This window comes from Narcine bancroftii, chromosome 7 (assembly GCF_036971445.1).
Source record: "Narcine bancroftii isolate sNarBan1 chromosome 7, sNarBan1.hap1, whole genome shotgun sequence".
Classification (NCBI taxonomy): Eukaryota; Metazoa; Chordata; class Chondrichthyes; order Torpediniformes; family Narcinidae; genus Narcine; species Narcine bancroftii.
The window spans coordinates 209021568-209037600 of NC_091475.1; the positions used below are offsets into that span (position 1 = coordinate 209021568).

Consider the following 16033-nt stretch of genomic DNA (forward strand, 5'->3'; position numbering starts at 1 on the left):
TTACTAATCACAGAGCACCTATAGCAGAGGGATTACTTAAAGTGAGATGTGAGTGGAAAGAGAAAGGTTGAGAACCACTGCTCTAGGAGCTCTGATTTCCTCCTACAAGCCAAAGACGTGCAGTGTTAGTAGGCTAATTGGTCACATGGGTCTATTTGGACAGGATGGGCTTATGGGCTAGAAAGGGCTGTTACAGTGCTGTATCTCAGAATTAAAATCTCAATTTAAAAATTCATGTGCAAGATGCATCATCCAAATTTGTCAATTGGCTCATGGTTCGGGTCGAACTTCAGAAATGCCTGCATCTTTTTTTTCCCCCAGAAATTGTCATCAAGAAAGCAAACAAAGATGTTTTGATGAGCTTTTGACAAAGTACCAGATATGATTGAAAGTCCTTTGATATGAACAACAAAAGCTAGCGTGCAATACACAAAAGTGTTGTGGATTCTCAGCAGTCATGGAGCATTCATAGGAAGGAAAAGTTTTGGACCCAAGCCCTTCGCCAGGAATAAGGGAAAACAGGTAGATGCTTGAATAAATGGAAGGCAGGGAGGTGGAGTGGAGCACAGGCTAACACAGACAATAGCAGGATGCAGGTGAGAGCGAAAAGATAGCATGAAAGTGCAGCAGGTGATCAAAAACAGCTATGGACGACTGGACATTCAAGGGTGTTGGAATATAAAAGTAGAGAAGCCTTACAAGAAGTTACTAATTAGACCACATGAAGAGTACTGCAAATTGTTTTGGTCACCTTATTTAAAGGAAGATGCAGCTGGAGGCAGAGAAGATTCATTATGATGACCCTGGCAAAGAAGGGATCATGTTATGAGGGAAAGTTGAAAGGTTAAGGGTAGGAAAGTGGACAGAAAACAGAAGCAGCTGTGACCTCATTGAATGATGGAGCACACTTGAGGGGTTGAATAACTTACCGCCGCTCCTAATTATAGCCTTACAATGAAGACCAAGATTACAGCACAAGGTTATAAATTGTGCAGGAGTTGAACACATGGTTACTGCTGAAGATGAAGCAAGCCGAAGGCCAATTTCACAATCGGAGTAAAATACAAAAGCATTTTTCACTATGAGGTGAAAGAGAAGGATTCTCACGCAAGCAAAAGAGGGTAAATGTGGAATCACTGTGAATATTTCCATGAAGTAGACACAGAACAGAGCAAAACTGCAGAAGAGTAAAATACGTCATGTCGTGCCACTCAGTCACTTTCCTTGTTCATAAACTGCCTCAAAACAAAATCCTTTCTCGCATCAATTGTGCAATTGACCACCAGAACACTGAAATCATAATGGTAAAGTTTCTTCCTCCTTCAAGCAAGTTTGCCAGGACATGATGTACAATACCCTTGTAGAAAATATGTAAGACAAAATGGAGACTCCAGTGAAGAAGTTGCTCATTGCTAAGTCCCTTCTTTCTGATTCTCACTTCTCCAAAGCAAGCACACATAATTTCACATCACTGTTCATCATTTTTTTTAAACCACCGAGGGGCTACAAACTGTCTGTAGCAATTTTTTCCCCCCTCCAGAGTAGCGGTCTCCGAATTTGACACCAAAGTCGTGTTTTCACAGATGTCTACATTTAACCAAAAATAGCAAATGGTCATGAAAACAGTGCGAGGTTGAAAATTGCTGTAGTTCTGAACAACTGCAGCTGTAACCTCGACTGGAAAGGATGCGATACATTTATACATTTGGATAGAAAGCTGCTAAGATGAATAGTTATGACATAATCAACCATGTCATGTTGGACAATGCGTCTTTTACGGCAGTGGCCTCAGACAGAATTTAGTAGTCTTAAAGATCTCCAGATTGAATTGGGTGTTAACACATTGGGAAGATGTATTATGGAAAACGATGGATGTCTTTCAGCACAGATGTGACACATACAGACAACATCTTGAAATAACACTAGTTGGAACATTTTTAAAATAAAAAAATTATTTCACAAAATAACCATCTTTGCATTGCCTTTTCAGAAAATATGCCTTCTACACAGTACCAAATTGATTCCAAGCAAAATAATTTTAAATGATTAATTTTGCCATTAGGGTTAAGGTTTAGAACTGCTTGGCTTCACTGATCTAGTATCAGTACACATAAGTACTAGGTTTTCAACACCGTTCCAGAGCTGGATAAAGTTCTCTTTGGCTATTAAAATAATATAGAACACCCTCAAATTTGTAATACATTGCAAGTCACAATTACAACAAGGCTTCCTGATTTTTATATCAATGACCTGCAAAAGGTGACCATACTGATTATTTTATCTACTTGCACTGCCATTTTCAGGGAGTTAAAGATGTGGAACCATAGATCTCCCTCCACATTGGATCTTCTCATTTACTGTATAGGCTCCTGTTGTAGATAACCTCCCATAATGCAACACCTCGCTTGTCCAAATTAAACTCTGCCATTTCTCCACGCATATTTTTGACTCATCAATTCTTTGCTGAATCATTTGACAACCTTCCTCAGACTTTACAACTCCACTAAACTTTAGAGCCATTGACAAACTTGCTATATTTACATCCAAAGTGTTTGTGGGGTGTATATAATTTCTAGGAAAAATGCTGGATATATAGGGCACATGGTTAGCATAGCAGTTAGTGCAACTCTAATACAGTGCATACGACCCAGATTTGTGTCTTTCAGGAGTTTGTACGTTCTCCCCATGTCTGCATGGGCTTCCTGCGGCTGCTCCGGTTTCCTCCCTCCCTTCAAAAAGTACCAGGGTTGGAGGATAATTGGGGTATTTGAACAGCATGGGTTTGAGGGCTGGAAGAGTCTGTAACCGTGCTGCATGTCTAAATTAAATTATATTGAAACATAGAAGAGGTGGCCAGGGAGAGTTATCGTTACAAATTAATAGAATGATTCCAGGGATGGAAGGACTTGCATATGAAGAAAGGTTGGATAGACTAGGATTGTATTCTCTGGAATTTAGAAAATTGAGGGGGGGGGGATTTCATAGAAACATATTAAATTCTTAAGGGTTTAGACAGACTAGACGCAGGAAGGTTGGTTCCAATGCTGGGAAAAACCAGAACCAGGGTCACAGTTTAAGGATAAGGGGGAAGTTTTTTTAGGACTGAGATGAGGAAAAATATCTTCTCTCTGAGGGTGGTGGATCTGTGGAATTACTTGCCACAAGAAATAGTTGAGGCCGGTTCCTTGTCAATATTTCAGAGTAGGTTAGATTTGGCTCTTGTGGCTAAGGGGATCAAGGGATATGGGGAGAAGGCAGGAATCAGGTACTGATCACCCATGATCATATTGAATGGTGGTGTAGGCTTGAAGGGCCAAATGGCCTACTCCTGCACCTAATTTTCTATGTTTTTATCAACTACAATGCCCTCTCTGTGGATGCTACCCTGGCATGGTGAGCATTTTGAGTTGATTTCCAGCTGCTATTACCTCAGTGGCCATGATGGGATTCAAAGTCCTGGCTCTGGATAGAAGACCCAAAGCACTGGCTGCTCATCCAGCTACTAAGCTCCAGTCTCCCACTTTTCTTGGCAGGATTGGCGCTGCTGGAAGGCTAGCATTTTAATGGTACCTTCTCAAATCGCTGCAGGCCTAAGCGTCAAAGTATATTTTCTGTTTGCATTTTAACTCTTTTGCTTCAACTGGACAATTGTTCCTAGTATTTATTCACAAAGTATCCTCACTTGCTGGAGGCCTGGCTCAACCTTTTTCTTCTCTACACCCATGTTCACACCTATATCTCAGTTGCCTTTCTTCTAGCCAATTTGATTCCATTTATTTCTCTTCTTCATTTTCTTCTGAATCACATTTTGTATTTCATTGAATTTTAATCCATCAGCAACTTTCTCTTTACCCTCATCCCTTGTTATGGAGGGAGACTTTGTTACTCTCCATCCTCCAACCAGCCCTTCACCGTTTACTTAATATACATGAACAATCTTGCATCTTCATTTACACCAGTGCTTCTCAACCTTTTTCTTTCCACTCACATCCCACTTTAAGTCATCCCAATGCCATCGGTGCTCTGTGATTAGTAAGGGATTGCTTAAGGGTGGAATGTGGGTGGGAAGGGAAAGTTGAGAATCACTGCTCTAGATCCAATTGTTACTGAAATATTTTTCTTGAAAACAATTGTTATTGGCCCATTTCCTTTGGAGTTCTGAAACCGTGCACATAACGAGTCAATGAGGGACGATTAAAACAGGGGTTTTCAACCTTTTTCTTTCCATCCCACCTTAAGCAATCCCTTACTAATCACAAATGACACAGGGATTACTTAAAATATGAGTGAAAAGAAAAAGGTTGAGAACTACCGCTTTATACACTGATATACACAACAGCCATTCTCAATGGGGGAACTATGCAGGCACCCCCCCTCCCCCACCCTAAAGGAAGAACAGAAAATAGTAAAAGCCTATTTTCCTTTTCAGCCTACATAACGTAAACATTTATTTTTAAATGAAGTTGGTAGGAGAGAAGTACGGAAGAAACCAAAACTTGATTGCTTTACAGGGAAGGGGGTCCATAAAGTTTGAGCAGAGTCCTTGGGGAGGCCCCAGAGCTGAAGAAAAACGTTGAGAATGGAGCACTACAAGCTGAACTAGCTCCCCATCAACGATCCAAAACATTTACTTTCTCCATTACCTGTGCTTGGTGGCAGCAGTGATCATTCACAAAACTCTTTGCAAACACTTACAAAATTGCTGCAAACTAATGACCTTTGATGGAAGTGTGCATCAAAACACTAAAACCAACTAGTCCCCTATACTGTAAACTTGGAAAATGTAATCACCATTCCTTTATTCTTCCTGGCTCAAAATCCTAGAAACTCCTATCACAACACTGCTGGAGTTCCTTCACCTAAAGGACTGAGTCACAATGCCAGCTTGCCAGCACTTTCTCAAAAGTATTTAGATATTGAAAATAAATACTGGCTGTGCCCATGACAGGTTCAAAATAACAAATTAAGATGACTCTCACTGCATTTTCCAAATGCAACAACTTGCCTCCCAGACACCAATCATTTCTCAAGGTACACAAAGACATCCCATCTTGGCTGCTCGAGACCATCTGATTCCGTTGTACCAGATATCAAAACTGAGATTGTTGAAGGTGCCGATGGTGAGCAGGGCTCCGAAAGGGCCTCAGATATCAGCAGCTTTGGTTTGGAATCAAGGACCAAGGAGGGTGATTTGGATGCTGGAGTTTGGATTCACCCCTGGAGCAAAAGGGAGGCTGTTTGGCTATGGACATTATGGGAGCATAGGAGGCGGCACCTCCATGGCACTCGATGTCTCCGAAGGGACTCTTTCTTGCTTCTTGATTGGGATGCTGGATTGATGGCATCTCTGTATGCCTTTAAGGGCAAAGATAAACAAATTTTGTGCATTGGTACATGCCAATAAAAGGCCCTTTCACACTAGCAAGTGGTCCCAGGAATCAGCCTAAAAAGGGTCTAGTGTGAAACGAAAATATTCTCAATGCTGGCATGAGATGATGTCCTCTCGCACCGGGGATAGAGTGCCTTGACCCCTAGTACAATCCCTTGTATCTGCAGACCGCCGGTGTTGCAATCAGGCAAGTGTAGAACAGGCAACTGCATTCTGAGATTTTGCATGAGTGCAGAAACGTGAAGGAAGAAAAGAATAAAATGAAGGTATAAAATCTACTGTGGGAAAGTCGCAGCAGGAGAGAAAGAGGAAATAAATAGCAATATCGGACAATTTTTAAACAGTGTGGGAAAGTTGGCCGCACTTTAGCACACAATTTATAAAGACAGTGGGAAAAAGCAATGGCGGACCTGACTTACCAGAATGCTATCCAACAGAGAAGCCCCTCCATGAATGCTCCGTACATGCAGCTGTGCCTACAGGCCTTTTTCTGCCGCACAGCATTCTGGGAGGTCTGGTCCACCATCGCTTCCCTCAGCCCACAGTATTTATATATTGTGCGCAATAACACTATCAACTTTCCCAACCTGTTTAAAAATTGTCTGCTATTGCTATTTATTGCTGGCACTTTCCCACGGTCCCTTATAAAGGTTTATATAGGTCAGCACATCAACAACCGGGGCTGAAGGGCTCATAAAGCTCAATTAGGTTATAATTAGGCATGATTAATTTTGTTCAAATACAAGATCATAATGTGTCTTGATGCCACCGGTCAGTAGAAAGTAGAACAGTCCTAACCCCGGGGATGGCTCCTTCCAACTGTGAGCACTTGCAATGTCCTAGCTAAGAGTGGTCAAGTGTGAACAGAGGGGAAAAAAATGCCATTCCTATTCTGGATCACTGAATGGCCAATTTAGTAGGACACAAGTGCAAAAGGGCTAATGAAACTTGGACTTTAATAATTCTGGAAGTACACTTTGGTCTTCGTCACCCTACTGGAATATCAGCCCCATTAAGGGGAAAATGGCAACCAAATTGGTTCAGCAGGACATCTCCACAATCTGAAATGTTGTTGGCACTAATTGGATTTGTTCATCACCTCTCAAGTGATTTCATTAACAATGTAATTCAGTCAGATTGAAAGTATATTGTCACTTCCACGCTACTACAAAGTTTGGTGTCAATGCACCATGAAAACATTTCCAAGATCTCCGAATGGATAAAGACAAATATACTGCAAAAACATTTTCATGTAGAGTATTTGAAAACTGCAATACTACATTTTGTGCATCTTCATATTTTTCACTGTGTTAAGAACTTTTGGAACTTTCGACATTTTTAAAATTTAAAATTATTAATTTAGACATACAGCATAGTAACAGGCCTTTTGGCCCATAAGCCTGAGCTGCTCAATTGCACCCAATTGATTTACAACCCTGGTACGTTTCAAACGGTGGGAGAAAACCGGAGCCCCCAGGGAAAACCCACACAGACATGGGGAGAACATACAAACTCCCAACATATTAATGGCCTCTCGTGTGTCGATACATTTCCATATTTGACGTGTGACAATAATTACCATATAATATCGAGAATTGTTACATTTCAAATCAGATTAATTTTTATGACTAATAGCTGGAGAAGAAAAATGATATTCCAATTAATTTTCAGCTTGTTTGAGATGTGCTAATAGCCGCAGGAGAACTTAACGAAAATAAGAGCAGGAGAGGGCAACAAGGGAGTAGAACCAGAATGAAGAGTGACAAGGGAGGCGTGAACCCTTGCCCTTCTCTGCATCAAGTGTGGAGGCTGTCCCGATCGCTGGCGCTGTAACAGCGTCGGGCTAACCGCTACACCAACCGTGCTGCCCTATTCCTACCTTGGAAAGTTAGAGGCCAATTCATTAGATATGTTCAAAAGGGAGTTGGATATGGTCCTATTGGCTAAAGGGGTCAAGTAAAATGGATAGAAAACAGGAAGAGGGTGCAAAATTCATATAATTAGCCATGATCGTATTGAATGGAGGAGCAGGCATGAAGGGCAAATGACCCTCTGCTTTTTTTTTTCTTTGTTTCTATATTCAAGTACAACTACAGTAATATTAACTCGAGTTAAAATGAGCACAGAATAATTGTTACAATTAACTGCTTATCACTTTAACAAAACTATAGATGTTTACTGCATCAAAACAGTAAATCCACCTGTCTTCTTGAAGCTATGATTTGAATGTCTACCCAATGTTCTGGATTGTATGAAAGCCAAGAGTTATAGGGGACAAAGAAATGCAGAGCTGACACCAAGTTTAGTGAAACATGAAAGTCTGCAGATACTGTGATTGTAGTAACCACACAGAAATGCTGGAGGTACTCAGGGGGTCTCGCAGCATCCATAGAAGGTAAAGATATATAAATTACATTTCAGACCTGAGCCCTTCCTCAAGCTGAGGCCCAAAACATCATTTATATATCTTTATCTCCGAGGGATGCCGTGAGACCTGCTAAGTTCCTCCAGCATTTCTGCGTTTTTACTGAGATCAAATTCAGATCAGCCATCACTTGGCCCTGGAGAAATAGCTGGAGATGGTCATGTTCCCCACTCACCCTGTTCACGACCATTTTCCTGTCCTTTCCCTATAACTCTCAACTCCCTTGCGGTACAAATATCTGTCCAACTGCTTCAATATATACAGTTACAGCCTCCACACTTGATGCAGAGAAGGGCAAGGGTTCACACCTCCCTTGTCACTCTTCATTCTGGTTCTACTCCCTTGTTGCCCTCTCCTGCTCTTATTTTCGTTAAGTTCTCCTGCGGCTATTAGCACATCTCAAACAAGCTGAAAATTAATTGGAATATCATTTTTCTTCTCCAGCTATTAGTCATAAAAATTAATCTGATTTGAAATGTAACAATTCTCGATATTATATGGTAATTATTGTCACATGTCAAATATAGAAATGTATCGACACACAAGAGGCCGTTAGTATTGTGGGAGTTTGCTGTTTACGTGGCTTGAAAGAAATTTGGATAGCTTGTCAAAAATCACAAGGCTTGAGCTATCCCATGTGTGCAACAGGCTTGATGGTAAAAATACAGAAAGGCTGAAGGATCTCAGCAAGTCTCGAAGCGTCCATAGGAGGTAAAGATACATAATCAGCATTTTGGGCTTGATGCACCAGTTGGATTTTTCCTGGCTAAAATTATACGATGTAGGTCTAAGATGTCGCTATCTTCAACAATAACACAGTACATTCTAACAATCCAATAGCAGAACACATAGCATTTCAGTAGATTTACATCCTGCAAATTCCAAGCTTAAAACAAATTAGATTTAATAATGATCTTACCAATTTTGTTGTTGATGCTGTTAATCGTAACTTCTCCTCAATTTCCTTGCCTACTTTTTGAACGGTTACCTGAGTCTGTTTTATTGCACGTTGAGCAGTATGAAGTCTGTAAAATGAGAATGAAATTCACAGACTTAATTATTTTGAACAAAACTGTTTCTGTGCTGTATAATGCGGGGCACAAGAGAGCTCAATAAACTCAGTAGGTCACGCAGCACTCACAGGAAATAAAAAGCAATCCATGTTTCAGGCCTGAGCCCTTTGTCAGGAATGTGGAAGAATAGGCAGAAACCTGAATAAATAGGTGGAGGGAGGAGGAAGGGAAGGATTACAGGCTAACAGGTGAAGGGGGGGGGGGAAATAAGAAAGAAGTTGAGAAGAGATAAGGGGAGAAGGCTAAGGGTTCATCTACTACTCAAATGAAAAAGTTACTCAAGTCCTTCATCCCTCTCTCCTTAAACCTATACCCTTCAGTTCGAGACCCTGGGAAAGAGCCTGACCATTCACTTTAGACATGCCCCTCATGATTTTATAAACCTCAGGGAGCTCGTCAGCCTCCCACACTCTGGGGGAAGAAAAAGACCCATCCTATCCAATCTCTCTCTGAAACCCAAGTTTTTGTTATGGCAACATTCTGATGAATCTCCTCTGAACCCCATCAAATTTATTGATGTCCTTCCCGTAGCTGGGGGACCAGAACTGCACACACTAAGCCAAGTGTGGCCTCACCAACACCTCGTACAGCTGAATCATGAGGTCCCAGCATATGTACTAAATACTCCATCCAATGAATGCAAAACCTACCATTCCAAGAATTCGTAAGAGGCACTAGTTCGAAAATAACCATAGGCCATATCAAAAGTGCAGGGGTAAAATGTCATACAGCATCGATAGTTATCAAATTAATTCAGGTTTCGAGCCTGAACCCTTTGTCAAGGCATGACCAAAAAACAGACAGGCAGGTGAATAAAAAGGTGGGGGGTGGCGAGGAGGGGAGAGAAGAACGGGCAGGAGCATAGTCTGACAAGCAAGAGGTTATAGGTAGATATAGGTGCAAGAGGAGGGGATAGATCTCTGAATGGAGGGAAAGGGATAAAAAGACTCAGGGAGAACTACAAACAATGGCATGACAAAAATGAGTTGAGACATCTGCCTTTCTAAAGGCTGATCATCAACCAACCAGTCACAGAACCCTTTTCAACTTCACCAGCACCCATATTAATAACTTGCTTTTACTGCTGCCAAAAACCTAATCAATTCCCTCTGCAATATTTACTGGAAGCGCAACTGATCTACCTCAACCCATTGTTTTAAATCAGCTCTGCATTTACACATGCTTCCTTCCATTGGTCTATGGGAATAGTCCTTAATGTTGTTGGTTTATTATACCAAGAACAGTGAGGAGCATCCTTCTGCGAGCAGTCCAAGAGAGCAACTGTAACATTCGTATAGCCGCACAAGAACACCGTTATAGTGGGAAACTGATAAATTACCATCATTGGAACTATTATGAGGTTCATGCAGGAGCCAGATGGCAGTAGGGAAGAAACCACCTTAAAGCATATTGGTGTGTGCTTTCACATTCATATCTTAAGGAGAAGGGAGAAGAGAGAGTATCTGGGGTGTGATGGGTATTTTAGTATGTTGGCCACCTTGCTGAGAGCGCAGATGTTGATAAGAATCCATGGAGAGAAGTTTCTATGATGTTCTGAGCTGGATTCACTACCTTCAGCAGCTTCTTCCAAACTTCAGCCGAGAAGCTCCTACACCACACTCATATTCATCCAGAAGATGGGTGTTGAGGATCAAGGTGACGTGCTGAACCTTGAGTCTCCTAAGAAAGTAGAAGTGTTAACGTGTCCACATGATTGGTCCAGGTCAGGTCACTAGAGATGTTTATTCTTCAGAACTTAAAGCTATCAATTCTTTCAAATTCAGTAGCACTGGCGTAGAAAGGGCTGTAGCTTCTGTCCCCTCTCCTGAAGTCAATGGTTACCTCCTTTTTCTTGAGGTTGAGTAATTACTTGGGCACCATTTCACTAGTCTTTTGATCTCTTTCCTACATTCCAGTTATTATTTGAGACCAGTCTGAAGACTGTGTCGAATTTGAAGGTGGAGATGGAACAATTGAATCCTTAAAACTACTCTTGAGAGAATAAATTTGGGCTCATCCATGTCTTAAATGGGAAAGCCTTTCTCTTTCCAATAACCTCTAGCTCCAGATTGTCCACACGAACATGTGCCCACCAGGATCCTTCACGATCTTCAGATACTTACCAAATGAGGCAAGTGAATCAAAGCAAAAGTACCTTCAGATTTTTAATAATATTTTCTTCCATCAGCTACTTGATTACCAAGTATTTCAGATTTTTTTGATAAAATTTATAAGATCTCTTGTTGCTGACCACAGTTCTCATCTTAATAACAATAGGAAACATTTATTCCAATTTATAAACTTTTGCTTGATGTTTCCTAAAAAAAAAATCATACCTACAGTTACATTTAGCATTAAAGTTGATAGCTTCAATTATATGCTGGAATGGGAGAGAGAATGTTTTTTTTAAAATTCTCTATTCCCATACACAAACCTGGCTAGCAATTTCAAGATTTTGGGGAACTGGGGACAATTTCGCCCACCATGTCCGTGTGATGATACACTGCGGTACATCACTCAGACACAGCACCCGGCCTAATGACATCCGACCACCAGGTGGACCCAGAGGGCCCATGGTATAAAGCCGAGGACCCAACCATGTGCTCTCTCTCTCCCCAGGATTACTGAAAGCACAGCTAGCAGCCAACTAGATATTTATGAGAGTGGAATAAACCTGTATTGCCCAAAACAGTATTGCGCCTGTGTTTTCCTTTGGTGCAGCCTGCCAGTCTGCACCAATATAGTATCATTACCAATAGTATCGATACAGAGTAAGTTAATACAATTATGGAATAAAATACATCTTAAGAGGGAGTTTAGGTATTCCTTTACATTCCACCAAGAGACATTAATATTTCACAAAAGATATCTCATTTAAAAAGCAAGAGCTATGCCTGTGTCGACTCCATGTCTGTCATTGACTTTACAGAAACTATGAGGAGTGTCTGTGAAGACTTGACAAGTAGGTGTTAATTGGACTAATGTTGTAGAATTGAAATGGATGATTGTCTTTAAGGGAACATCATGTCTGAACAGATGTCCAGGCTCAGAAACTGATTAACCTTTTGTTGCTAAACTGGTTCCAGTGATCCAAATTTCTGGTTGAAGTCTGTTGTTCTCAGAGGGGTCATGTGGTTCAGCAAAAAGAGAGGGAGAAAAAAACATGCCATTCTTTGGAGAGAGAGACAGACAGTTTACTGCAGCAGTTGGTGTTGAAGACTGCAAGTTTGCAGACCTGCTACAAGACCCCATTTCAAAACAGGTTTTGAGTTCCGAGTTCAGCCTATTATAAATCTCTGTTGTCAATTTCAGAGGCTGTGACTGGTTATTGTGATTCTCCTAAAATAGGGGAAAAGGAAGAACTCTTTATAGTAACCTCGAAGAGGATAATATTTTTTGGAAAAACCCATGAGGGGGCAAGGTTCTTCAGCAGGACATTGAAGTGGTAAATTGAAGGAGATCAGTGTATGTGTGTGTCCAACAAACATCTCTTTGAAACCAACAAAGACCTTCCTTTGCGGAAACAATTCAAGTTAAAGCCTGGTGAAGATCATAAAAGTTAAATTCTGTGCACACTATGAAAAGCTGCCTGATATCAGTGAACTTGGAGAAGTGCTTGATTGGACAGTGAAACAAAGAAGTTTCCTGAACATGTACACGTGCGCTTAGAATGAGAAGAGGGGTTAAGTTAATAGTAATAAATTAAATATTGATATTATTATGTATGAAGAAAATTAAAAACATTTTTGTTTACATAACCATCGACTTGGTGAATTATCATTGCTGCTTGTTTTTGGAGTCCTCTGGACTCGTAACAGTATTGGCAGCCATTCACAACAGGGGCCATACGAAACTCCTTGGGGGCCATAGCACATTTAAAGAGGGGGGGGGAGCCACGGACTGAAATCATAAAACATTTTTTATGTATTCGATAGGCAAAAAGCATGGAATAAACCAACTAATCTTTATGGGAGGTCCATAAACTTTGAACAGAGTCCCAAGGGGGCCAAAGCAAAAAAAAAGTTGAGAATGACTGGTCTGGGCAGACAAGCGGGGTGGATTGTTATGCCCATCTCCCCTTCACCATGCCCGCACATACTCTTGGTTCACACAGGAAGAATGAGCCAAATGCCAAAGAATTAATACCATGAGTGGAACTAAAAATGAATCCCCACCCTCCCAACGTGAAAACTGTTATTAAAAGATTGGAGAAAATAATTGGGCGCGGCAAGCCAACTGCTCGGTTGGCGGACTGGGTGGTGAATCTGAATAAGCATTCAGAACATAATCATGGTCATCAAGCCACAATGAAAAAAGAGTGGGGCACCTTTTAACTCTCAGTAATCTTTTGAAATAAAGCAAAAACCTCTATTTATTTTGGTTCAGAAAATCCATTCTAGTTCCCCACAGATTAATCTTTCAGAGCTCTGTTACAGCAAAAGCAATTTATGGCCAATTCTATTTGCTTAGTCCAAACCTGTCAGACAGCAACCCTCACTCAAGCTCAATTTTATTACTTTTGGAGTCAGGTTCAAAGACACAAAGGCAGGCATTGGAAAAAGCACCAAATATTCTCGTCTTGGCCACACAGATAGGGAGGGGCTGCCCCAAGTTTAATTCCTGGCATGGCAGCATTATCCAAACCCTGTCACCAGTATACACATGAACGTGTCCCACATAAGGATATCCTAACCAAGCTTGATCAGAAAAAATATTCAGCCCATTGAGCCTGTGCTAGCTCTCTCCAATGGGATTCTCATCAGCCTCAATTGCCAACACTTTTTATTAAAGGCCCATAGTCCTGCAAATTTTTCGCCACCTATACAGATGTTACTTTGGCTTGGCTTCGCGGACGAAGATTTATGGAGGGGGTAAAAAGTCCACGTCAGCTGCAGGCTCGTTTGTGGCTGACCAGTCCGATGCGGGACAGGCAGACACGATTGCAGCGGTTGCAAGGGAAAATTGGTTGGTTGGGGTTGGGTGTTGGGTTTTTCCTCCTTTGCCTTTTGTCAGTGAGGTAGGCTCTGCGGTCTTCTTCAAAGGAGGCTGCTGCCCGCCAAACTGTGAGGCGCCAAGATGCACGGTTTGAGGCGTTATCAGCCCACTGGCGGTGGTCAATGTGGCAGGCACCAAGAGATTTCTTTAGGCAGTCCTTGTACCTTTTCTTTGGTGCACCTCTGTCACGGTGGCCAGTGGAGAGCGCGCCATATAATACGATCTTGGGAAGGCGATGGTCCTCCATTCTGGAGACGTGACCCATCCAGCGCAGCTGGATCTTCAGCAGCGTCGAGTCCACAGATGTTACTATCACATGGGAAATGAACCTGCCTGGAGCATCCTTTCAAGCAGATAACTCTACATGCAACTTTTTAAGTTTTTTCCCCCTGGAGAAAAAATAATTTTGGCTGCATAATCCAAGTTTCCTAAAGTGCAGAAAAATTTGGAAGTGACTGAGGTATCTTGATGAACTGCTTTTACTAACTGAAGAGAATACAAAATGGACCATTGTGAATTTTTGTCTATTTCAGAATACCACATGACCATATGACATAGGAGCAGAAATAGACTATTCAGCCCATCGAGCCTGCCCCACCATTTAATCATGAGCCGATCTATATTTCCACTCAGCCCCACTGCCTGTCATCCTCCCCATAACCTTTAATGTCCTGGCTGGTCAAGAAACTATCAATTTCTGTCTTACATACACCGAAAGACCTGGTCTCCACACCACCTGTGACAACAAATTTCACAGATTTACCACCCTCTGGCTAAAGAAATTCCCTCGTATTTCTATTCTAAGCGGGCGCCCTTCAAGCCAGAAGTTGTGCCCAAATATGTCATTAATATCCTGCAAGGAAGCCGGTATTGCTGACAAACTGGCTGACCTTTCTGTCCCAGCAGCAGATCAGCTTGGGATAATGCCAAAAGAAACTGGATTATCCCAGGCACATTGAAGTTTTGAAAAATAATCTGAACCAGCTTCGGAGAACCTAAACATAAATGTTGTACATGTTCAATCAGATGACAATAAACCTGATTTCTAATTAATACACTCAAGTTCCATTAAAGATCATCAGAGATAATTTCACTTACTTAGGGGTTAAGATTACTAAATGATTTAAAGATTTATATAAACTGAATTTTTCTCTTCTGTTTGAGTGCGTGAGGTTGTCTTTTTCTAGATGATCTCCTTCAACACTATCTTTAATACATGTATTATTAATGCAGTTAAAATGACATTATCCAAGTTTTTAAGCGATTCCAGCTTTCATCCCAGTGTCTTTTTTTGATAATATGAACTCAAAAGTTTCTTTTTATTTGGAAGAAAAACTCTAGAATTAGTAAATTTCATTTACAAAAATTGAAAAAAGATGGAGGTATGGGCCTATCTAATTTTAGATTTAATTACTGGGCTGTTAATATTCGTTATCTAACTTTTTGGATTTTTTTATTCTGACAAAGGGGATTGTCCATTATGGACAGATTTAAAATTGAAATCTATACAGCAGTATTCAGTGGCCTCTTTATTGGGTACCCCTCTTCCATTTAGTTTTTCCAAAATCAATAAGGATACATCTAATCCAATACTCAAACATACATTGAGAATCTGGTTCCAGTTTAGGAACTTTTACAATTTAAAATAAACTTTGTTTATCTACTGCTATATCTCAATTTTTTTTGACTATCAATAATTGATCAATCCTTCTCTATTTGGAAAATCAAAGGCATTATTTCTTTTGCAAATTTATTTAAGGAAGGTTGTTGAATGTCAAATAAATATGACTTGTCCAATTTTTAAAAAAAAGATATTTACAGATTAGAAATTTCTTAAACATCACATTTCTGGACTTTCCATTTAAATATCTACCAGATCTGGTTGATAATATTTTTCAATTGAATCCTTTTCAGAAAGGATTAATTGGAATTATAGATGAGAATATTGAAATTATGTCCAATATTTCATGATAAGATTAAAAGCCTTGGGAATTGGAACTTGCAAGATCCTTATCGGAGAATCTATGGGACAAGATTCTTATACTGGTGCTTTTATACATTCTACCTGGTTGTGCATGAAATTAAGACTTTTTGGATAAATCTGGGGGAAATATTGACGAAAATTATGGGGGTGACTTCTCTCTTGATCCA

General features: G+C 40.7%; 1 protein-coding gene across 1 annotated transcript in view; it reads right to left on the reverse strand.

Moving 5' to 3' along the window:
• uvrag (UV radiation resistance associated gene) overlaps positions 1-16033 on the reverse strand; it is a 371671-nt gene that overhangs the window by 274402 nt on the left and 81236 nt on the right. The window contains exon 8 of the mRNA XM_069892509.1: positions 8734-8839. Coding sequence (XP_069748610.1) covers positions 8734-8839 — 106 coding nt within the window. The remainder of the gene's footprint in view (positions 1-8733; positions 8840-16033) is intronic.